This window comes from Miscanthus floridulus, chromosome 7 (assembly GCF_019320115.1).
Source record: "Miscanthus floridulus cultivar M001 chromosome 7, ASM1932011v1, whole genome shotgun sequence".
NCBI classification, from domain to species: Eukaryota; Viridiplantae; Streptophyta; class Magnoliopsida; order Poales; family Poaceae; genus Miscanthus; species Miscanthus floridulus.
In genome coordinates this window covers 9,734,223-9,760,031 of record NC_089586.1, presented here as the reverse complement: position 1 = coordinate 9,760,031, position 25,809 = coordinate 9,734,223, and the positions used below count along the sequence as shown (strand labels likewise).

Here is a 25,809-nt window from a genome sequence, read left to right as displayed (position 1 = left end):
GGAGGGAAGAGGGATGCAGCGGACGGAAGGGGAAGCACTGAAGCAAGTTATGCATCGACGGCGGAAAAAAAAAACGCACGGGCTTCTTTTGGGCCGTTTTTTCAGTTTCTTTGAAAATTTCTTTTTTTTCTTTCTACCCCTTTTAATTTTTTATTCTTATTGATTTCATATTTATTCTCTTCATTGGACACTCTCAATGGCTAGTACAACATTTGTTTTAAATAACATAACAGAAATTTCATATCTATTCCCTTCATTGGACACTATCAGTGGCTAGTAAATATACAGTACATTGTAAATAAGTAAATGAAACTTTTTATATTTTATTAAGGTTGGATATTTTTCTATTGAAGCTAGAAGCCATTTTCACAATAACATATACCAATTTCACAAACGAAGAAGCCATAACAACATTTTTCTAAAATAAAAACAATTTTCTCTTTATGACAATTTTTCAAGTGAATATTTTTTTGTGTTAAACATGAAACAATAGTTCCCATGAACTAGGAACATTGCTAACATCAATAAAAAAATGGTATGAACTCATTAAAAAAATTCATGCTCCAACAAGAACTAATAAAGAGTACTGACACTTCAATATCTCATGAAAAAATTGAGTCTTCCTAGCACTCTCTTTTCATTCTATAATTTACTTAGGATTTTTATGTTGTAACAGGGTTAAAGATTAGGTTGCAAAATATTTTCGTGTGTTACAATTGTCACACTTTATCAACCTTAAACAAATCTGGCTAAGCGAGTGTTTATTATCCGCAAGGCACAAAGACAATAGAGGCACATAGTGGCGTTAAGTCCGTAGAAAAGCTCCAACCAAAAACAAAGGTATACAAGTTGAAAATATAGACATCATGATACTTATTTGATGCGCTCCATGGTATTCTCAATGCGTTATCATGAGTTATCATGATACTTTGAATTTTGTATCTGTCGGGTACCATAAGAAGGGGTCCCCTAAGCAACAACTGAAAAAACCGCTTAGACCCCGTCAAAACCAATGCCAAGAGACGAACTACTGGCTAACCCCCGGCCTTGACCGAGACCACCGACTCTCCGCCTCGCTCAAGGCCTCGCACGGCAGGCCTCGAACGGCCCTACCGACTCTCCGCCTCGCTCGAGGCCTCGCACGAGAGGCCTCAGGCGGGGAACCGATTCTCCGACTCGCCCAAGGCCCCGCCCGGAAGGCCTCGGACGAGTTATCGATTCTCCACCTCGCTCAAAGCCGGCTTGGCAAACAACCCCATCGTCTTCGCCTCGACCAACTCCTCGAACAAGATGTCACGTCCAATCAGCGTGTTCAACCGCTCTCGCGATATCAGCCGAATGACGGCTCGACACAACGGAGTGGCCGACGAGACGCCAGTCACATCGAAGCCATGCCCGTCCGAGACAGGACAAAGCAGGGGTTACCGGCCGTTGTACTTAGCACTGTGCCCACGACTGACACCCATACCGCACTATGCTGCCTAACTCCAACTGCTCCAAGGACAACGCGGCGTGGGGAGTTAAGCTCGGGTCCCTGTAACCTCAGAATCAGTGTACGGGACCAACTGCTTCCTCTGGCCTCGGTAATCCACTTCAGGGTCTTGGTAGCCTTGGGATTCACGCCCACCGAGCCCCCCACGATGGCTTGGCCTCGGCACCAACTGCTTCCTCTGGCCTTGACAATCCACTTCAGGGTCTCAACAGCCTTGGGATTCACGCCCGCCGAGCCCCCACGATGGCTTGGCCTCGGCACCAACTGAGCCTCGGCTCTTCATGCGGTCGACACACAGCGACCGGCACATCGCCCGCCAGGCCCTGCGTCAAGCTATCACTAGAGCTCCCACATCGCACAGGATCAGATGTGATCAGCGCGTTGCTCCAGCACTTCAAGGATAGGACCACTCCATCGATGACACCACCATAGTAACAGGCTATAGGGCTTAGACATGCCACCTCTGTTCGCACGACGCCGCGTAGCTAACGCATGTATCACCCCTGTCCCCCCTTCAACTATAAAAGAGAGAGATCGGGGCCATTTTCTAGGGGGGAGACCCGAGCGCACGAGATAGACGAACACGTACAGGGGGACTGACTCGCACACTTGCACACATTCAGGCATAGACGGGCTCACGCTCTCACGAGATAGACGAACACATGCTTGACACTCTGTAACGCGCACGCTTCCCCGCTGCCTAAGGTCAGCACCTCAAGCAATCCACATAGCTCCACATAGAGACCTAGGACTAGCTCCCTCTCTCGCCCTGCTTGTAACCCCCTACTACAAGAATTTCGGTGCAAGGAATACAAGATCGATCCCTTAAACTGTACGTAGGGCACCTATTGCCCAAACCAGTATAAACCTTGTGTCTCTTTGCATCATCATCTGGGATTAGGAGCACGCAGTACATTTTTACTAGTTGGTTGAGGGCCCACTGGTCCAAAACACCGACAGTTGGCGTGCCAGGTAGGGGCATCTACATGTTAGCTTCATCATCCTAACGAGTTCCGGATGGTAGACCCTGTACGACACTGTGTCTTGGCACGGTGATCTAGTTTGGGAGCCTAGAGTTCATGTCTCTAGGATGTGAATACGATATGGTACTCCTCACACCCCAAGCCCCACCGACCGACGACGACATCACGCATCAGCAGCCTAGGCACAGACGGTGCCCAGGCGGCCGCTCTCGTCGCGCTCGCCAAGCATGACGTGAGCGGGGCCACTCCGGCACCGCGCAAGCTCAGGGTGACGCGCCGTGCTCCACCGGTATCCCACGCCCAGCTGTTGGCATAAGGTCCCTGGTTGGGGACCTGTATAGCCTAAACCTGGATAAGGGAAAGACGTCGGTGGCGCACGACGATGCCCTATCATCAAGCTCTGCCCCACCACCTCCTGAGGAGTCGACTTCGGCGAAGCAAAGCCTGGCGATGGCACCATCCCCGTATCCCTTCAGGTTGAGAAATGTCGCCGCCGCATATGCTTCTGCCTACGCTTCTGCTCACGCAGAGCCCTTAGGACGCCACCAACGCTTCGCCCTCAACTTCAGCACCACGACTTCAACTCACACCCATGCTGACCCCTCAGAGGAGGACAAGGCGTGGGCCAGAGCAGACTTCTCTAGACTTCACGACCCTGAAGCCATGCGCTGTTTCCTAGCCACGAGCGACTACTGCTTCAGCTACTCTAACTCTGACGACGAAGGCACTTACGACCCCACTCGTGAGTGCTTCCACGTTGGACTTGGGATGCCGAGCATGGGCGATGAGGACGAGGGGATAGGCAACCGTTCCCCGCTTCACCAGGGAGCAGGCGATGCCACACCTCCACGCGTTGTCCCACCGGCAGCGTGGAATGAGAACCTTGCCCCCGGACAACTTCAACGCCCGGACTTAGAACAACTCCGAGAGCTTCAGGCCAAGGTTGAACAAGATTGACTCCTCCTGCAGCAGCTCTGAGACACTCTCGAGCAGGAGCAGCAAGGTCACGGTGATGGCGGAGGAGCCCGGCGGAGGGCCCACAACGTCCACCACCGCATTAACGACGACGAAGGGGGTAAGCAACCCCCAATCTTCAATCATGCTAGCCAGAACATCGCGACTACGGCGATGCTAGTTCGAACAATGCCCAAGCCCTCTACCATGGAGGGGCGATAGGTCCGCGGTGAGCTCCGGGATCTCCTCGAGACCATCGTGGTGCAGCAGGCCGAGAGTTCCACCTCTTGACGGTGCGGAGGCGCCTTAGACCTTCCCATGGCACTGCCTCGGTAGGATAGGGAGGCCTCAGTTCATCCCAAGCCCACTCGGGCACCGACAATCAACAGGGTACCCTTGCTGCATGATTGCCTCGGCAACTGACATGAGGCGTAGGGCGACCACGAGGTGGTCAGCAGGCGATGGCGCCACAACAATGAGGGGCCCGCTCGGGGCTACCATCCGCACCGAGGTGGCCGCTACGATAGTGGGGAAGACCGCAGTCCTTCCCCTGAGCCGCCTGGTCCTCGAGTCTTTAGCAGAGCCATCCGCGCTGCTCATTTTCCTGCCCGGTTTCGGCAACCAGCCAACCTCACAAAGTACAGCGGTGAAACTAATCCCGAACTTTGGCTAGCCGATTACTTCCTAGCTTGTTAGCTAGGTGGCGCGGATGATGACCTGCTCATCATCCGCAACCTCCCGTTGTTCCTGTCAGACTCAGCGTGAGCCTGGCTTGAACAACTCCCTCCCTCATAGATCCATGACTGGCGCGACTTGGTAAGGGTCTTCGTCGGGAACTTTTAGGGCACATATGTGCGCCTTGGGAACTCCTGGGACCTCAAAAGTTCTCGCCAAGGCACGGACGAGTCTCTCCGAGACTTCATTCGGCGTTTCTCCAAGAAATGCACTGAGTTGACTAGCGTTGGCGACTCAGAAATTGTCCAGGCTTTCCTCTTTGACACCACCTGCCGAGACCTGGTCCGAGAATTGGGCCGAAACGTGCCAACCTCGGTGGCCGCACTCCTCGACATTGCCACCAACTTCACCTCGGGTGAGGAGGTCGTTGGGGCCATCTTCCCCGACAACGACGCCATGGGGAAGCAGAGGGATGAGGCCCTCGGGGTCTTGGCTCCCTACCTCCTCAAGAAAAAGAGAAAGGGTCGCTAGGGGAAGCAGGAAGTCCTCGTGGCTGGCCTAGTCACGGCCGCAGAGCGCAAAAATCCCTGAGGCCCTAGAGGCCCTGGGCTCTTCGATGACATGCTTAAGAAACCCTGCCCTTACCACCAGGGCCTGGTGAAGCAAGCCCTCAAAGAATGCACCATGCTCCGGCGTTACTATGCCAAGCTCGGGCTCCCCGACGATGATGCCAAGGGGAGGGGCACCGGCGATAAGGACAACGACAAGGACGGTGGATTCCCCGAGGTGCACAATGCCTTCATAATCTTTGGCGGGCCTTTAGCGGGCCTCACGGCATGCCAGTGGAAGAGGGAGCGCCGGGAGGTATTCTCGATGAAGGTGGCTGCTCCCCGGTACCTCAACTAGTCTTGGGAGGCAATCACCTTTGATCAGGACGACCATCCCGATTATGTCCCGAACCCTGGGCAGTACCCACTTGTCGTCGACCCCATCATCGGCAACACCCAGCTCACCAAGGTATTGATGGACGGAGGCAGCGGCCTCAATATCCTCTACGCCAACACCCTGGAGCTCCTAGAGCTCAACCAGTTGTAGCTCCGGGGTGATGCCGCGCCTTTCCACGGCATTGTGCCGGGGAAACGCACGCGGCCCCTTAGACGCATTGACCTACCCGTCTGCTTCGGTACTCCCTCCAACTACTGCAAGGAGGTCCTCACCTTCGAGGTGGTTGGGTTTAAGGGAACGTACCACGCCATCCTGTGGCGGCCGTGCTACACCAAGTTCATGGCAGTCCCTAACTACATGTACCTCAAGCTCAAGATGCTGGGCCCCAACAGCGTCATCACTGTCGAGTCCACGTACAAGCATGCATACGACTGCGACGTCGAATGCATCGAGTACGCCGAGGCTATCATAGAGGCTGAGACCCTCATCGTCAACCTCGACCGACTCGGTAGCGAGGCACCTGACTCCAAGCGTCACGCCAGGATTTTCGAGCCCACGGAGGCCATCAAGCTCATCCCAGTCGACCCCACCTACCTCGATGATCGGGCGCTGAGGATCAGCGCCACCCTTGACATCAAATAGGAAGTCGTGCTCATCGACTTTCTCCGTGCGAATGCCGATATATTCGTATGGAGTCCTTTGGACATGCCAGGCATACCGAGGGAGGTCGTCGAGCACGCCTTAGACATCTAGGCCGGCTCTAGGCCGGTGAAGCAGCGCTTGTGCCGATTTGATGAGCAAAAGCACAGGGCCATCGGCGAGGAGGTGCAGAAGCTTTTGGTGGCTGGATTCATCAAAGAAGTATCCCATCCAGAGTGGTTAGCTAATCCTGTATTAGTTAAGAAGAAAAATGGGAAGTGGAGAATGTGTGTAGACTACACTGGTCTAAACAAAGCATGTCCAAAAGTCCCTTTCCCATTACCTCGAATCGACCAAATCATTGACTCCACTACAGGATGTGAAACCCTATCCTTCCTTGATGCGTATTTCGGTTACCATCAGATCAAGATGAAAGAGTCTGACCAGCTCGCGACTTCTTTCATCACACCATTTGGCATGTACTGCTATGTGACTATGCCGTTCGGCCTTAGAAATGCTGGGGCCACATACCAGCGGTGCATGACCTACGTCTTTAGCGAGCACATCGGGCGGACCATCGAGGCCTACGTGGATGACATCGTGGTCAAGTCTAGGCAGGCCAGTGATCTCGTCAGCAACTTGGAAATAGCCTTCAGATGCCTTAGGGAAAAGGGGATCAAGCTCAACCCTGAGAAGTGTGTCTTCGGGGTCCCTCGAGGCATGCTCTTAGGATTCAGTCTCAGAACGCGGTATCGAAGCCAACCCGGAGAAGGTCTCGGCCGTGACCAACATGGGACTGATTCGAGACCTCAAGGGAGTACAGAGGGTCATGGGATGCCTTGCGGCCCTAAGCTGCTTCATCTCATGCCTTGGTGAAAAAGGCTTGCCCCTGTACCGCCTCTTGAGGAAATCAGAATGTTTTTCTTGGACCTCCGAGGCCAAGGAAGCCCTCGCCAAACTCAAGGCATTGCTCACCAATCCTCCTGTCCTGGTACCACTGGCCAAGGGCGAGGCCCTCTTACTCTATGTCGTCACAATGACCCAAGTGGTCAGTGCGGCCGTAGTGGTTGAGAGGCAGGAAGAGGGGCATGCTCTACTCATCCAACGACATGTTTACTTCATCAGTGAAGTGCTCTCCGAGACTAAAACACGCTACCCCCTATATCCAAAAACTGATCTACACCATGGTCCTGGCTCGACGCAAGCTGTGTCACTACTTCGAGTCCCACTAGGTGACCGTGGTATCGTCTTTCCCCCTAGGAGAGATAATCCATAACCGGGAGGCCTCAGGTAGGATAGCCAAGTGGGCCATCGAACTCATGGGGGAGGCTCTATCCTTTGCGCCTCGGAAAGCAATTAAATCTCAGGTCTTGGCCGATTTCATGGCAGAGTGGACCGACACCCAGCTGCCACCTGCCCAAGTCCAAGCGGAATGCTGGACCATGTACTTCAACGGGTCCCTGATGAAGACTAGGGCGGTCGCGGGTCTACTCTTCATCTCACCCCTCGGAGTACACATGTGCTACATGATTTGGCTCCACTTCGCCGCCTCCAATAATGCAGCCGAGTACGAAGCCCTCGTCAATGGCTTGTAGATCGCCATCGAACTTGGAGTACGGCGTCTCGACGTACGGGGTGATTCACAGCTCGTTGTCGATCAAGTGATGAAGGAGTCGAACTGCCATGACCCCAAAATGGAGGTGTACTGCAAGCTGGTATGTCGCCTTGAAGACAAGTTCAACAGTCTCGAACTCAACCACATCGTGCGCAAATTCAACGAGACCACGGACGAACTGGCAAAGATGGCGTCAGCGCGGGCCCCGGTCCCCCCGAACATCTTCGCCAAAGACCTCCACAAACCTTCCATTGATTGCGCCTTGGCGGTGAAAGAGGGCCCAGCGGTCAAGCCCCCTATAGGGCTCAGGGCCCCCTCTGTATTCGAGACTCTCTCGAACGAGCCCGAGGTCATGGAAGTCAATACGGAGCCTCCCGAGGCCAATCAGGGCACGAACTGGCGAGTCTCGTTCCTTGATTATCTCATCCGAGGAGAGCTTCCCGCTGACAGGACCAAAGCCCAACAGCTTGCTCGTCGAGCCAAGACCTACGTTCTCAGCAATGGTGAATTGTACAGGCGAAGCCCATCTAGCGTCCTCCAATGATGCATCACTACCGAGGTAGGTTAAGCCCTACTTTGGGACTTGCATGCGGGAGCCTGCGGGCACCATGCAGCACCTTGAATGCTCATTGGAAACGCCTTTTGCTAAGGGTTCTACTGGCCAACAGTGGTTGCTGACGCCATCAAGCTCGTACGCTCCTACAAGGGATGCCAGTACTATGTGCGACATACGCATCTCCTAGCTCAAGCCCTCCAAACCATCCCTATTACATGGCCGTTCGCTGTGTGGGGGCTCGACATGGTCGGGCCTCTGTAGAAGGCCCCTAGGGGCTACACCCATCTGCTGGTAGCAATCGATAAGTTCTCCAAGTGGATCAAGGCTCGTTCGATCAATCGAATCAAGTCCGAGCAAGTGGTGCTATTTTTCACCGATATCATCCACAGGTTCAGGGTTCCAAACACCATCATCACCGACAATGGGACACAATTCACCGACCAAAAATTCCTAACATTCTATGACGACCACCACATCCGTGTGGCCTGGTCGATCGTAGGATAGCCTAGGACAAACGGCCAAGTAGAGCATGGCAACGGCATGATCCTACAAGGCCTTAAGCCAAGAATATACAACCGGTTGAAGAAATTTGGCAAGAAATGGCTTGCCGAACTCCCATCAGTCATCTGGAGCCTGAGAAACACCCCAAGTCGAGCCATGGGGTTCACACCGTTCTTCCTGGTATATGGAGCCGAGGCCATCCTCCCCACTGACTTGGAATACGGTTCCCCGAGGCTACAGGCCTACAACGAGCAAAGTAACCGCACTGCCCGCGAAGACGCCCTCGACCAACTGGAGGAAGCCCGAGACGTTGCGCTGCTACATTCGGCCAAGTACCTACAAGCCCTATGACACTATCAAGCCCGGCAAATTCAAAGCCGAGACCTAAAAGTGGGCGACCTGGTGCTGAGGCTAAGGCAGAGCAACAAGGGCCGCCATAAGCTGACCCCGCCATGGGAAGGACCATACATCGTCGCCCAATTGCTGAAGCCCAGAACCTACAAGCTAGCCAACGAGAAGGGTGAAATCCTCACCAATGCTTGGAACATAGAACAGCTACATCGCTTTTACCCTTAAATTTCCAAGCATTGTATACATTGTTTCTCGAAATACAATTAAGAAGCGTTCTTTAGCTGTCCTAATTTTTTGAGAAACCCCCTGGGCCAATCAAGGGCCTCAGCGATACGATAACTTCATTAGGGAGACTCGGCTCCGCCTCTAGAGAGGTGCCCACTATGGGGCTTGAACTAGACACGACTCTGCCTCTGCAGAACCGAGCCTCCCTTGGGGGCTAGAAGGGGGGGGGGGACTCCCCTCTAAGTCCCACGCACCACTTTTTAATCATTTTTCGAAAAAATTTCCATGCCAAACCCTCTAGCACGCTCTGACAAATCAATTGTAAAGAACCTAAGGACCGAAAGTTTGTCTCAGGGCCAAAAGGCCAGACGAGTCGCGAGACGGCCTACGCCTCCAGGCTACGGCCCTCCCTCACCACCTTTTTGCCCGAGGGACAACTTAGGCTCCGAGGAAGTTTTTTGCGAATGATATGTTTAGAAACAAGACAGAGGGCAGAGGCTCAGAAATACAATAAAGAAAAACGATTAAGAAACATAGACACATAAGTATTTCAAAAAGGCCTCGACAGACCACCAGCGTTATGATACAGTAATGAAATCCCTAATTTATGTACATGGCCTTCTGGGCCCAGGTCAGGGCTCAGGGTCTCTAGCATCAGTAGATAGCGAGGGAGGAACCACCTCCTCTTCAAATAGCTTGGCCAGCGCCGTGCCGGGGCCCTCGGCTGACTCCATCAGCTTCGTGACCTCCTCATCGGCCTCCTCGTCGTCCTCTGGCAAGACATAGCCATCACTGATAGCCTCGAGGTCGACACCAGCATAGTGCGAGGAGATGATGGCCAGGGCACGCTTGACGCCCGCATGCAGCGCCCCCCGAAGTCGCTCGCGCACTTGGCCGTTCAACGCGACCAAGCGGCTCTTAAGGGAGCTGCCCGATTGGGCCCCCTCAACCTCCAGGGCCTCGCACATGGTACGGGCAGCACTCTTCAGCATGTCATGCTCCCCGATCTCGGCCTCAAGTACCGCCTACACTACGGCAGAGGCCTCGGCTGCCCGAGTGACCTCCTTCTCCAACTCTACGCCAAAAGAAATAGAATAGGGTTAAGCGCAAAGGAAAACAAGCCAAATAGGGGCAGAGGCCTATGGGACTCACCCTTGGCTTTCTCCTCCCAGCACTGGGCCTCGACCCAAGAGGCCTTGGCTTTCTCCTTCCAGCGCTGGGCCTCAACCCGACAGGCCTCAGCTTTCTCCTTCCAACCCTGGACCTCGACCCGAGAAGCCTCGGCTGCCTTGGAAGCCTCTTTCTCCAGCTTTGCATCACACTAGGGAGTTAGAAGTCGAACACAAGAGAAAGAAATAAAACAAGGGGAACAGGACTCACCCTCGACCTTTCCCTTCTAGACCACAGCCTTGATCCGGGAGGTCTTGGCTACCTTGAGGGCCTCTGCCAGGGCGCCTTTCGCCAGCAGGTGCGCACCCTGCTCTGCCCTTAGCTGCCCAGCAAGGGCCTTGGTGGAGGCCATCGCTTCTTTAGCCCAAGACCAAAAGGCGTCCCGATCGTCGGCCACCCGAGTTAAGTCCTCCTCTAGCTCCTTGACCCGTACCGCTAAAGGGGAGACCTACTCCTAAGCCATGGCTGCCTCGGCCTTCATATCGGCACAGCGGAGGCGGAGGTCCTCCACCTCCATGCTCCACGCCGATAGAAGCTCATTGGCATCAGCAAGCAAGCCCTTCTATCACTGGAGCTGGTCCCAGACATCCCTCTCCCGTTGGAGGAACAATGACTTCCCAAGGGACCGGGTCTCGAGCTCCTAGATAGGCAAAACAGGGGTCATTCACTACGAGAAAACTCGAAAAAAGATGACACCACATGAGAAAAGAAGGCGCGAGCCTGGACGACCCCGGGCAGATCATCAGCCACGATGGATAGCGCTGTCCACAGTGATCACTCCACCAGCTAGCGGTATTGCTCGAAGGTGTCCCAGCGCCCCCCTCGGCCGCGTCCTTGAGGGCGAACAGAGGCTCCCCCTCAGGGTCATCCTGGCTTTGCCATAGGACACGCGGGTGATCCCACCCATGGGGCTCGGGTCGTACCCAAACAAGGGCCAAACTTCCCTCACCCGAGGTCAGAGCTGGCTGCTCCATAGTGCCGGCCACCTCGGTATCGACCATCTCCTTCGCTCGGGAAGTATCGTCAAAGGAGATCAAATGGACCTCCACTTCCCGAACGCTCTCCTACAACGGCGGCGGGCCTTGGACCGGCGGCGGTATTGAGGCTTGCCCCACCTCTGCCTCCACTTCCTGGGCCGCCGGCTTCGTCGTGCTCACGTCGGCTCTTGCCACCCCGGCCTCGGTGGTCTCGAGGGCTCCGGTCCCTGCCACCTCGGCCTCGGTGGTCTCGGGGGCTCCGGTCCCCGCCACTTCGGCCTCGGCGGTCCTGGGCACCCCGACCTCCGTCACCTCGGCCTTAGAAGTCTAGGGGGCCTCTATCTCACCCTCGGTGGCCTCGGCAACTGAGGGCGCCTCAGCCCCATCTTACTCGCGGGCCTCGGCCTCACGGGGCGTAGGCGTCTCCTCCCTCGCTCGCTCCATGGCCGCCCCGGTAACCTCCCCCTAGGCGACCAGCTCCTTCGGGTCAGCCCTCGCCGACACCCCGCCATGCTGTGTGGCGGCCTACGCCTCCACCACCGGATGAGCGGTGGAGCCCGTGCTCACCTTGAGCGACTTAATTGGCGCCAGGGCAGGCACCTCCGCCTTACGCTTTCGACTGTAGGCAAAACACCCACTTGGTCAGCATATGACCATAAAGCAAGCGGGAAACGATGTGAACTCCGCTGAAAAAACACTCACCTTGAGCGGGGGTGCAACCGCTTCGGCACTGCGACCCGCCTCTACAACAGCGGTGGCGGCGGCGGTGGCATGGCCTCCATATCTGCTAGTGCTAGCCGGCCCTCGCCAGACTCTAGCACCCCCTTAGTCCTCTATGGGGCAGTTGCGTCGCCCCTGCCGCCACCTGCTCCACCTCTGCTATCGAGCCCACTAGGCTGACGGCACGTTTTCCCAACACCTGCGCCTCGGGCGTGTTGGCCTCAGCCCTAGGGCGGGTGATCGCCGGCCCCAAGGCGTCCTCTCCTCCTCCTCCTGGGAGCGCTAGGCTGCTCACCGATGCCCTGAGCGCCATCTCCCTGACATCAGGGAGATGGTCCAGGGGACCCCACCCCCTCTCGCTCTCGTCATCTCCATCCGAAGCGTCCGTCGATAGTGACGGCGATGGAGATGACTCCACTGGGAGACCGTCCTACCTCTGCTGCCGGTGGCGCTTCTCCAGTCCCTCATGTGCGAGGATCTTCCTCATATGCTTTGCCTCCTTGGCATCCTTCTGCCTCTTCTGTGCCTCGGCGTGCACTCGGTTCACCGCCCACCGCGCTACATCCTCGGGAACGGGTGGTGGGGAGGCTCACACATCCCTCATCCCCTGCAGGAACAACGAACACGGGTAAGGGAATAGGAAATGGTGAGGAACGGGGAGGCCTCAGGGGCTACAACGGTGCATGACTTACTAGGGAGAGGTACCCCTGCAACGGTCGCATCATGATGGAGGTCAGGCCACCTGAAAGGTCCTTGTTTAGTTTTGGTAATTGAGTGACAACTTAGGTGGACTAATTGTGTTTATGTGAGATACATAGGTGATTAGTCCACAAGTACATGTGTATGAGCAACATATGCCATGGAGGTGAAAATGGCTTGGAAATGTTGCAAAGCTCACACATGTGATGATGAAGGAGCTTAAATGCACATGAGACATGACATTGAGTCAGGTGATCAAGGTGGAGAAGATCAAGACAAGACTTGGCTTAATGGACCAGTTGCAAGCGTGAAGGGCAAGTCGAAGGCTTTGGAGTGATGGACCGCATGGCGGTGAAGCTTGAGCAAGACTTAGCGTCGATGGACGATGGCAACGGTGAAGAGCAAGTAGAGTCAAGATTGATGAACCAATATGATCATGTGATGATATGAAGTGGATCATATCATTGTTGATCATGTTGGTGCATGTGTTGCATCGACATTGGAGGAGATGGAATGGAATACGTAAGGCAAAGGTATAACCTAGGGCATTTCATTTCACCAGTCATAGGTGTGTAGAGAAGTTTATGACCGGGTTTAGGATAGATGGCCGTACTATCAAGAGGGGCAAACTTGTTTGCATATCGGTCATCTAGTGCCACTCGAGTGATCTAACTTTGCATCGTCGCTAGGATCGAGTGGCGTGGCAAGTTGAGTGGCTAACATCCTTTGGGAAATGATTATGAAAAGCTAACACACATACACATGGTGGATTCGGTGCTTTCGGGAAAATGGAATGCCTATTTTATATTGCGCCGGATGCAAGTTCTTGTGGTTGGCACATTGGTGCAAGGGTGAAGAAGTTAGAAGTGAAAACGAGTTAATCGCGAAGATGCCGGCGCCGGTCAACTGACCGGACGCTGGGTCTAAAAGCACCAGACGCTGGCAGGGTGCATCCGGTTAGGCTGACGTACGGTGACACAGAAGCTAGAGTGTGACCGGACGCTGGGCTGCGTCCGATCAAGTGTGACCGGACATGTCCAGTCAAGGTCGGTACCTTACTGGAAACGATTGGATGCTGGGGGTTCAGCGTCTGGTCAGTTGAAGCTGCTGCGTCCGATCAGGTCAAGTGACCATTGGAATCAGGACACGTGGCCGTCTGCGGGCGACTGGACACTGAGGTCCAGCGTCCGGTCAACACGACCGGAGCGTTCGGTCGGCCCGATTTTTGCTCAGTGAAGGGGTAACAGCTAGTTTAACCCTTGGGGCTATAAATAGAAGTGGCCTTCAGCCATGGCTAGTGCAGAGCACCTTGAGGGACTTTGTGTCCATGCTTGAGAGTGCTTGGGAGCCCTCCATCTCACACATACTTGATAGTGATCATTCGATTGTGTGAGTGAGCGATTCTAGTGTGATTGCATCGTGAGGTTGCATCGAGTGGCACTAGGTGATCAAGTTGCAAGCCGGTGGTGCTTGTTACCCTTGGAGGTTGCCACCTCCTAGACGGCTTGGTGGTGGTCTCCATCGAAGTGAGCAAGAAGCTTGTGCGGCGCTTCGGAGAAGTGCTTGTGAGGGGCATTGTGCTCGCCCCGTGGGAGCCACGAAGAGCAACTCTAGTAAAGCATGTCATTGAGCTACCCTCACTCAAGGGGTAGGTTCTTGCGGCGTCCGACGTGTGGGCTTAGCGGGTGATGCTAATTAGCCTCCAAACCACCAAGTGAGCGGTCGACACAACGGGGACTAGCGTGTTGGCAAACACGTGAACCTCAGGAGAAAAATCATCATGTCAACCTTGTTCTTCCCGTTGGTTTGCATCCCCATTACACAAGCTTGCAATTACTTTTATATATATTAAGCTTGTGTAGTTGCTCTTGTAATTAGATAGCTTGTGTAGCTTGCTAATTACCTTCTTGCTTGTGTAGCATAGAAGTGGCTCCCTTGCGTGGCTAATTTGGTTTTAGTAACCTTGTTAGTCACATTGCTTAGTTTGTGTAGCTAAGTATTTGCACTCTCTAATTAGGCATTGGTTGCCTTATTATTGAGCATTGCTAGTGAGCTTTGTTAGCTTTGTGCTTTTGCTTACTAGCATGTGTAGGAGCTCTCTTGTTGCTTAAAATACTAATGGCATAGGTTTGTGTAACCGTGCTCCTAGAATTATTTAGGAGAGCTCTAACTAGCCCGGCACCTTTGTTGCATAATTGTTATCTTTGCAAGGTGCTAGTGAACATTATAGTGGGGTATAGTCTTGGCTAGACCAATAGTTTTAATTCCGTATTTGTATCGGTTAGTCGACGCGATTAAGTTTTAGAAAAGACTATTCACCCCCCCTCTAGTCCGCCATCTCGACCCCTTCACCACCGCTCCTCAGCTTCGCCTCCACCGTCTCCCTCACCCGACGAAGAATCTCCTCATCGAAGAGGGCGGAGGCAGACATCCGGATGCCTTCAATCGGCTCATCCGGTCTCATCTCGAATAGGTGCCGCCACCGAGCCATCAGCGGCAGCACCCTCCAGTGGTGGAAGGCAGCCATGACCATAGCCACCGTTAGGCAGCGGCTCCGCAGCCTCTCCAGCCCCTCTAGGAGCGGCTGTAGCTTGGGCTAATCTTCCTTCAGGACGCCATACCTCCACTTCTCTGGACAGCTCTCCACGATCCGCCTAGTGTAGGAAGGAAGTCCGCCATCATCGTTGCGGAGATAGAACCAGCTGGTGTACCAGCGGCGATTGGTTGATGCGAGCTGGGCCGGGATGTAAAGGTGCTGACGGTCCTAGCGCACTTGGAGAGTGCAGCGCCGGCCCTCACTGCCTTCCTCGTGCCCATCGTGCCCGTCGGCTTGGTGGTATGCCCCACCCAGAAGAGGTGGAGCCATAGCTCCCAATGGGGAGCAATCCCTAGATACCCCTCGTAGATGTCAACGAAGATGGCCGCCTATGCGATGGAGTTGGGGTTGAAGTTGTGGAGCTCCATGCCGTAGTAGTGCAGGAGCGCCCGCATGAACTGGTCCATCGGCAGGCTGAGGCCGTGCTCATGAAAAGATACGAAGCTCACAATGTAGCCGTCGCGTGGCCTCGGCTCCGGCTCGCCCGATGGAGCAATCCACTCCCGCCTGTTGGGGTCGGTAACCGGACAAAGAAGGCCGTCGTCGATGAGCGACTAGAGCCTTTCCACGGATACATCGGACTGACCCCAAGGGTCCACCTCAATGACAACAGCGCTGGCCATGAGTGCGATGGAGAATACGACTACGGCGGTATGCCTCTCTCTGCCTCGCCCTTCTCCCTTCTTCTCCCTGGTGCTCTCTATTCTAGCAATGGTTCAAGGGCGGCAAAGGTGAATGTAGGCAAGGTAAGGAGGGGAGGGGCAAGGCTCGTTGCGTATTTATGCAGGAAGGAGGCAAAACGGGCAGGCGACAAAATCGGGAAAGTTTCCCTTAGATCCGGCATAGTTAATCCAGATCTGATTTTACCGCCCATGTACCCACCTGTTCCTCATTAATCGCATGAACAGTTATGTTCCATCCGCTGACACAGCGTCGTGTCCGACCGCTGCAGCGGCAGGCGCTGTTCCGCCTCCCCGAGAAAATTGCCTCAAAAGGCGTGCCTGCCGTTGTCAAGCCGATGGGGGGGAATATCCCCCACCTGATTCCTTTCAGACGAAGGAATTGGTCACCGAGCCCGTTATGGTCCAGGGGTTTGAAGGCTGGGCCCTCAAGGGTTTCGACAGCCACCCTAGGGCAATAGAGTCAGGGATGACTACAGGCGAGCCCATGCAGGGCCAAGGCCCAAGCAAGCGAAATGCTTGGGACGCCCTAAGTCATGTCCGAGACCGGCAGGGAAGTCTTCGAATGGGATCCCACCATAGGGAGGCACTGAGCCACCGGGGCCCATCGAACGGCCCTAGTACCCACTAGAGAAGCCCTCTGATACTTTTAGAGTGTGTCTTTGGATCGCTAGCCGACCCCTATCGAACGGGGCATGGGCCTCCACTCGGACTTACCCGATAATAGCTCACCGGAGATGTCACTGCTCGCGCCCACCGAGGGTAGCATGGCACCCTCCACCCCTCCTTCTAAACGAAAAGGATGCGTGAGGGCCACACAAAAAGCTAGGGGAACCTCTAACGGCCCTCTCGCTCCATGCAAAGACTAGGGGGCTCTTCCTGCAACCTTGCCGAGACCAAGCGACCTAGGCTCGCACACGAGGGCTCGGCAAAACAACCCCTCCTTTCGAATGAAAAGGATGCGCGAGGGTCGCACAAAAAGCCAGGGGAACCCCTGACGGCCCTCTCGCTTCGTGCGGAGGCTAGGGGGCTCTCCCTGCAACCTTTCCAAGATCCAGCGACCTAGGCTCGCACGCGAGGGCTCGGCAAAACAACCCCTCCTTCCAAACGAAAAGGATGCGCGAGGGTCACACAAAAAGCCAGGGGAACCCCTGATGGCCCTCCCGCTCCGTGCGGAGGCTAGGGGGCTCTCCCTGTAACTTTGCTGAGACCCAGCGACCTAGGCTCACACTCGAGGGGGTTCAGTAAACAACCCCTCTGTCCGAATGAAAAGGATGCGCGAGGGTCACACAAAAAGCCAGGGGAACCCCTGACCGCCCTCTCGCTCTGTGCGGAGGCTCGGGGGCTCTTCCTACACCCAGGATGAAGACAAGCAACCCAAGCTCGCACTCGAAGACTCGGAAAAACACGATAAAGGGCATCAAGCCCGTTAGGGTCTAGGGTTTCGACAGCCGCCCCAGGGCAGCAGAGTCAGGGACAACTATGGGCGAGCCCACGCATGGCCAAGGCCCGAGCAAACGATCGCTCGGGACGCCCTAAGTCGTGTCCGAGACCGGCAGGGAGGTCTCCGAATGGGATCCCACCATATGGAGGCATCGAGCCACCGGGGCCCATCGAACGGCCCCAGCACCCACTAGAGAAGCCCTCTGGTACTTTTGGAGTGTGTCTCTAGACCGCTAGCCGACCCCTATCGAACAGGGCATGGGCCTCCACTTAGACTTACCCGATAACAGCTCATCGGAGATGTCACTGCTCGCGCCCACCGAGGGTAGCATGACACCCTCCACCTCTCCTTCCGAACGAAAAGGATGTGTGAGGGCCGCACAAAAAGCCAGGAGAACCTCTGACGGCCCTCTCGCTTCGTGCAGAGGCTAGGGGGCTCTTTCTGCAACTTTGCTGAGGCTCAGCAACCCGAACTCGCACTCATGGGCTCGGCAAACGTAATAAAACCCCTCTCACGACGTAAGAAAAGCCCCTAAAGGAATAAATTCATTCCTCCAGGGCCTTGGGGGCTACACCCGGTGGGTGTGCTCGCGCGCACCCACCGAGGCCTCAAGTACGAAACATCATCCCGCCAGGTGCTGCTGCGAGCCGAGTCTCGTCAAAACCTCAAGGAGAGCGCTCACACTCTCCCTGAGGCTCGGGGGCTACTGTCGGGTACCATAAGAAGGGGTCCCCTAAGCAACAACCGAAAAAAACGCTTAGACCCCGTCAAAACCAATGCCAAGAGATGAACTACTGGCTAACCCCCGGCCTTGACCGAGATCACCGACTCTCCGCCTCGCTCAAGGCCTCGCACGGCAGGCCTCAAACGGCCTACCGACTCTTCGCCTCACTTGAGGCCTCACATGAGAGGCCTCGGACGGGGAACCGATTCTCCAACTCGCCTAAGGCCCCGCCCGGAAGGCCTCGGACGAGTTATCGATTCTCTGCCTCGTTCAAAGCTGGCTCGGCAAACAACCCCGTCGTCTCCGCTTCGACCAACTCCTCAGACAAGATGTCACGTCCGATCAGCGTGTTCAACCGCTCCCGTGATATCAGCCGAACGACGGCTCGACACAACAGAGTGGCTGACGAGACACCAGTTACATCGAAGCCATGCCGTCCGAGACAGGACAAAGCAGGGGTTACCGGCCGTTGTACTTAGCACTGTGCCCACGACGGACACCCATACTGCACTATGCTTCCTAACTCCAACTGCTCCGAGGACAACACGGCGTGGGGAGTTAAGCTCGGGTCCCTGTAGCCTCGGAATCAGTGTACGGGACCAACTGCTTTCTCTGGCCTCGGCAATCCACTTTAGGGTCTCAACAGCCTTGGGATTCGTGCCCGCCGAGCCCCCCACGATGGCTCGGCCTCGGCACCAACTGCTTCCTCTGGCCTCGGCAATCCACTTCAGGGTCTCGGTAGCCTTGGGATTCGCGCCCGTTGAGCCCCCCATGATGGATCGGCCTCGGCACCAACTGAGCCTCGGCTCTTCACGCGGTCGACACACAACGACCGGCACGTCGCCCGCTAGGCCCTACGTCAAGCTATCACTGGAGCTCCCATGTCGCACAGGATCGGATGTGATCGGCGTGTTGCTCCAGCACTTCAAGGACAGGACCACTCCATCGACCACACCGCCACAATAACAGGCTACAGGGCTCGGACATGCCGTCTCTGTTCGCACGACGCCTCGTAGCTAACGCATGTATCACCCCTGTCCCCCCTTCAACTATAAAAGAGAGGGATCGGGGCCGTTTCTAGGGGGAGACCCGTGCGCACGAGATAGACGAACACGTACAGGGGGGACTGACTCGCACACTCGCACACATTCAGGCATAGACGGGCTCACGCTCTCACGAGATAGACGAACACACGCTCGATACTCTGTAACGCGCACGCTTCCCCGCTGCCTGAGGTTAGCACCTCAAGCAATCCACACAGCTCCACGCAGAGACCTAGAACTAGCTCCCTCTCTCACCCTGCTTGTAACCCCCTACTACGAGCATTTCGGTGTAAGGAATACAAGATCGATCTCTCAGACTGGACGTAGGGCACCTATTGCCCGAACCAGTATAAACCTTGTATTTCTTTGCATCACCATCCAGAATTAGAAGCACACAGTACATTTTTACTAGTTGGTTGAGGGTCCGCTGGTCCAAAACACCGACAGTATCTTATATTTCTAATAGTGTCCATAGTATCTTGGTCCATGGTAATAACAAAATATTTAGGTCGACTTGTGTTACTTGGTCCAGCGACATCATAGCCTTTGACTGAAATGTATCAACCTCTGCCATTTGAAATTTGCCTTGAGGCTATGGAGCTAGGGCCAGACCGGTCCATCCCCATTTTCTACTGCACGGGTGCAGAGTAAAGGTTCGAGCCACCTCAAAATCTAATCAAGTGTCAGGTACGGTAAAAAACCCAATATTTGTTGACGGTCTAGATTCAATGTGAACTTATGCCGAGCTAGTTTTTTTTTATCCACACTCATCCGAAGGACGTGTCAGCTCAATTCGGGCTATACCTTAGGTTAGGCCGGTTTTCCATGTCGGATCGGAGTTTTTCCGGATTGGATTAGGTTTCATCCCAAAACTCACACCCACACCCGCATATGGTTGTTGTGGGTCAAAGATAATGGTCGAATCTCACACTGATACGATAGGATTATGTAGACATTTTCTCCCATTTTTTTCTAAACAAACTGTTATTCGTTCATTTGGTTGGCCTGGTCTATCTGCAACCTGCTGCTGACATAGACGGTGAGGTGAGGTGAGGTGAGGCCTGTCCCGGCAACTCGGCAAGCCATCGGGCCATCGCGGCGTCGCCTCTCTCTAACACGTAACACATGATGACAGACCCCTCTTGCAAGAAAGGAAAGCGAAGCGGAAGACGCACGGACACACGGCACGGCATCTTCTTGTTCTCGAGCAGATACTACTAGAAGATGCGCCGCGCCCCCTTCTCCCCCTCCTCCCTCTCCTCGTGCCCCGCCCCCTTGTTCCATTACCAGCAACTCCGCCGCCGCCATAAAGCCCTCTTCCCCCATCCGCCGCCGCCGCTACTAGTAGTCCGGGCCGAACCGGGTCGTCCGTCCGCCCCAGCGAGGAGACGCCGCCGAGGTCGGGCCGCGGGGTCGAGATGGTGCTGTGGGAGCTCACGGCCATCACCGCCTACTTCCTCGGGCTCAGGCGCACCTACCGCCTCGCGCTCCGCATCCAGCGCCGCCTCATCCCGCCCAACCACCCCAGGACCCGGGACTTCGTCTACAGGTACTGCTGCCCTGTTCGTCGTTTCCCCCATCCGCCTCGCCTCGCCGTGCTGTGCGGCTCGGGACATCCGTCCCGATTCGATCCGTGTTTGAGGGCTGAGACCGCCTCTATATCGATGTCAAATTGTATAACTTAGTGAAGAAGAAGGGGGCTGATTCAGTATGTCCAAAAATCAGGCTGCAGAGTAGCACGGCCATTGATCCGGGATCTCTCCTCGCGGCCTGCTTATAGGCACGCACATTTGCCGCTCCCCGCCCTCTCTACTGCTGCCAATGTGGGTTCCGCCATACAATCTTTTTTAGGCAACATCCTTTTGCCTCTACCTTAGAACATAGCAGCTTCGGTTTTAGGCAACATCCTTCACCTTACTTAGCACGAGCTGCTATGTTGGAGTTGTGGTGTTCCTTTTTGTTCATGTATGTCCATGTCCAAGTACTTGCTACAGCATAGTAAGCGGTGTCTACGGGAAGGGATTGCTGTGTCCTTAGCATTCACTCCCTCTTGTTCCTCAATAGTATATGATATAGTCCAAACTTCTCCCGGCGAACACACATTTCCTGTTAAGAACCTATGTTTTTGTGCATTCAGTAGTTTTGTATCCCAGTACTGAAAGTAGCATACATGTACTCTGAGGCAGTCTGAGGAGGTTGTGCCCCCCTTTAAGACTGCAAATAGGCAGTGTTTCCTCTTACGAGGAGAAGCTGGGCATACATGGTTATGGGGTTTGGTGGTGTGGTACATTGTATCTTGGGACGTTTCAGCTTCACTTTCATCCAGCAGTTTTAATATTTGGTTGTGCTGACATTTTAGCTGTGCACACATTACATTGTGACAGCTAGGAGTACTCATTACTCAATCAAACGAACTCAATCAACCGAACCTGTACTTTAGATGAAGCATGTAATTTTCGGTTAACCCTTCAAAGCTCATTCTGTTCATAATTGAACTTGTCTTCATTCATTGGTGAAACTGTGCATCACCATGATATTTGTTCACCATCCAGATTTTGCTGCTAGTGTGCAATAATGATATCATACACTGGTGGCTTGTAAATAGCAATATATCTGTTCTATGAACCTTTCACTTAATTCGGGAGAAGTTCTACTAGCATTTGTGTTGAAACCAGTTATACTGACCTTTGTAAAAAGAGTAAGTATTAACAAATTCAGATAGGCGGCCCCTATATTTTCTCCTGGGAATTCCATGGAGGAATTAGCCAAACTAGGCACTCAACAGATTTACTCAATGATTTCAATGCATTTTACATGACCAACCAAAGCTCACATCATTTGTCCCATGCTATTGAGATTGATTCCTTTTTTTCTTCTCCTCTGTGTTCTGCAGGCGCACACGGGATGTCTTCAATGTTGCAGTGTCAGTGCACAAGAACATTCAGCAGAGAGACATAGAGGTTGGTCGGAACCTCGGAAACGCAATCCTTCGCTGGCTTGATCGCATGAAGCCATCAGCAGAGATCCGCCCCCGTCTTCCAGGCCCACCAAACGGCAGCTCTGAGCAGTACAGACATGTTTCGAGCGCAAGCAGGAGCGCGGGGGCGCAGAAGACCGCCTCTAAAGTTTCGCCCCATGACTCCAGTGGAAAGATGCTGTTCTCGCGTCTGAACATTCGGCCCAAGTCCTTCCCTGTTCTGCCCACAATGACGCAGCCCAACAGAATCAGCGCGAGCAGCCAGTGCAGGCGCATCTCCTACACCCCGTTCCCGTCAATCACCGCGAAGAGTAAGAGTCTGATGGAGGGCGTCTTCCGCAAGGACATTGCGCTGCTGATGGTGTAAGGATCTATTTCTTGCAGCCATCTAGTATACTGTTTTTTGGAACGTGAAGATTGTCGCACCGATTCGCCCAGAGCAGATGTCTAATGTGTCTTCGTGTAATAATAATGAAGCCAGCGTAGTGGGAAATTGTCACTGCTGCGCCGGTTTAGGCCATTAGATTTCTAACCGATGCTCAGATGAACAGTATTTCAGATTTGGTGATGAACATGTGCTTGAGTTGCTGTCTGGGAATTGGGAATCAGACACCGCCCTGTTTCACTCTGCTGCCTTGGCATTACAGATGATTAATTGATTTTCATCCTTGGCTCGTTGCGGGTCCATGACCGTTTTGGGCTACGCCTAGGAGAGTGGGCTAGCGCAGGTCCATCAAATTTTTATTTTTGGCTTTCTGGCTCAACCATCTGCAAGAATACGAGCGGGCATGTTTGCTTGAACTTATCAGCCGGCTTATCAGCTAGAATCTACAGTATTTTTCTCTCACAACAAAACAACTTCAGTCGGCTTTAATACCAGCTGAACAGGCCCTAAGGGGCCCTTTGAAACAAAAGAAAAATATAGGAATTTCCGAGGTTTCCAATTCTATAGGGAAATTACCTATGTCGCTTTGGAAGAAAGGATTTAAATCCTATGAATCTCCTTTGGATTAATTTGATAAATATGTACAAAATCATTGGAGTTTTGGACGAAAACTAGTGTGTATGAGGCTGATACCTCACGGAAACTTTTGAAATTTTTATATTTTTCCTATACTAGGTAAATGCTCGTGCGCTGCAACGAGAACACATAATACCACGATAACATATATATGAGCGTGTGTTATACTGTTATCTAAAATAGATACCGCAATCATAATGTTCCAATCAATATTACATAAGTCTTCACGAAAGATAGATAGTTAAAATATAACTCTAAATTTGAATGCAAAACTAAAACATCAACTTCAATTGTCGCATCACTTCATGCCTACGATACGCGAAAGATAAGCTTGCACTTCTTTAGGAATCAAGTGCTACGGAAAGACAATCATAACAAGTTTGTGTTTCACAATACATGTTTTAGAATCTATTCTACAATTAAGAATCTAATCTCTCAATAGTTCGACTAAGAGAACGTGCTTTGCACGAATACCAAGCTGTAGTTGGTCACCAATCAATGATGATCCAGAAGATTTTCTAGTCCAAGATGCGGCGTCTGACTTCTTGCAGCTGAAGCATGCAGATGGCTGAAGCTGTAGTTAGAAGTATCCTGCATATAAGTTGTTTGTTAATTTTTAAAGTTAAAGTACCATTTGATATCTAAAAAAATATGTATCGACGTGTGATGCATTACCTCTTTTATGGAGTTAGAACCTCTTTATATACGATATTCTTTGTGAATATATCCTTTGTCGCTTTCTTCTTCCCCTTCCTTTTCCCCTTCCCTTTCCCCTTGTTCACGTCCTTCTCAACAGCCGGCACGGCTAGGATCCTAATGTTCGATCTTGCCGTAGCTCTTGATAGCGCCACATACAATTGGTCATGCGAGAACACTGGTTCCGACAAGTATACCCCGACGTTAGGGATAGTCTGCCCCTGCAACTTGTTAACGGTCATCGCGAAGCTGAGCCAGATAGGGAACTACTTTCGCTTAAATTGGAAAGGGAACATCTCATCGTCCGACGGGCATAAGGGTATACGAGGCAGAAAAACCCGCTTTCCAGCGTGCTATCCCAACACAATTTCCGCGTATATGGTATTCTTTTGAAACCCCCATATGATAAGCCTAGTACCATTACAAAGTCCGTTTGCAGGGTCAGTGTTCCTAAGCAATATGACCGGACAACCAATCTTCAGCTTCAACACATGTGGAGGTAGACCATTGGGTGTCAAAGTGTTAAGGAATTCCTCAGGGTAGTAGTTGTGCAGATCATCCACCGCACAGTCAAAACTATGGTACACCATCTCTTTCCCTGTGGAAACGACCTATCATCTTCATATTAATCATATCAACCCAGTCAGTTCCGCGTAGATAAGATCGCTCGAGAGGTGATATAATCTTTGCTTGACATATTCGCATTGAGGTTAGGGAATATGCAGTCAATTAGAGTATCAAGGTCACTATCTTCCCCAGTGTGCGGTATGCATATATCATGAGGAAGACAGGATTTCATCATCAACAGTCACCTCCTTAGATCCTCCACCGACGCAAACAAGTATTCTGCAAACCATGGGTCGCTCTTTGCCCTCATGTTGCGCACCTAGTTTTAGATGTCGCATGGAATCCCAAAGGTACGACATACGCAGCGAGGCACCAACCACCTGAGCCCTCGACCCTCTCCAAACAACGGGAAGAACCTATCTGAAATCTCCACCGAACACCACGGTCTTCCACCGAACTGATAGCTCTGGTCGGTCCATTATATCACGGAGACTGTTGTCCAGCGCCTCGACAGACTGCCTCTTTGTCATGCTAGCCTCGTCCCAAATAATGAGAGATGATGCTCGAAGCAGCTTGGCAGTACCACTCTGTTTGTGAAGGTACAAAAGGCCCCATTATCAATGGTGAGGGGAATCTTGAAGTGCGAGTGGGCGGTTCTACCACCAGGCATTATTGAGGCTGTGACACCAGATGTAGCTGTTGCCACAGCAATCTTTTTCTAACTACGTATAGTAGCGACAAGTGCTCTGTACAGATAAGTCTTTTCGGTCCCGCCTAGGACCATCCACAAAGAAGAGACCCCCATCCTCGGTATCAACCGAGGACATGATCTCATCGTATGCAGCCCGCTGCTCCTCGTTAAGGGTGTCTGACAGAGCCACACCATCCTCGTTAGCCTCAATGCTAGCCTCCTCAAAAATCTCTTTAGGAATATCACGAGAGGCATCATATGTGTTCGTCAATATCAGGAAGTGGGTACTTTTTTATATCCTTCTACATTGATTGTAGCAATTTTTGAATATCCATGAGGACCATCTGCTCTACCATGAAGGTGGATTGATTATTGCGCCTGTAGTCCTCCGACATTGCCTCCTTGTGTTTCTCCCACAGTCCAAACATATCACTAGGCTCACAAAATACCAATATTGTTGCAAAGAGCCTTCGCAGCGCATATGGCATCATCCACCCAGTTGCCTCAGCGAGACTCTCGTTCAGTGTGTTGTCCTCTTCGATTAAGCCCCTTCTTTCTGCAGCTTCACGGAAGGTCGGTAGGATTTTGCCATCCACGGTCCTTAGACACTCAAAGGAGGTTGCACCTACCACGTGGTTCAGGAGAACCCTAAGATAGTAACGCTCCCCCTCGGCTGGATTGGCAGACACGATTCTTCTAATCTATCATAATGTATCACGACGTACCCTATTTTGCCAAACTTTGCCCTGTGCTTGCCACGTATAGAACTCAGAAAGTCCTGGTACAATGTACCTCGAGCTGTTTCATCTGTCCTGTTCTTCTCGAAGTACATTGTAAGCATTGACTTGTCAGCACTTGGATGATCAAG

General features: G+C 53.1%; 1 protein-coding gene across 1 annotated transcript; it reads left to right on the top strand.

The window, feature by feature from the left end:
- The first annotated feature begins 20,153 nt into the window (after window positions 1-20,153).
- Window positions 20,154-22,594, top strand: LOC136462525 (uncharacterized). Its single transcript, XM_066461620.1, has 2 exons — window positions 20,154-20,538; window positions 21,883-22,594. The coding sequence occupies exons 1-2, from the start codon at window positions 20,408-20,410 to the stop codon at window positions 22,331-22,333; spliced, it is 582 nt and encodes a 193-aa protein (XP_066317717.1). The 5' UTR covers window positions 20,154-20,407; the 3' UTR covers window positions 22,334-22,594.
- The last annotated feature ends 3,215 nt before the right edge of the window (window positions 22,595-25,809 follow it).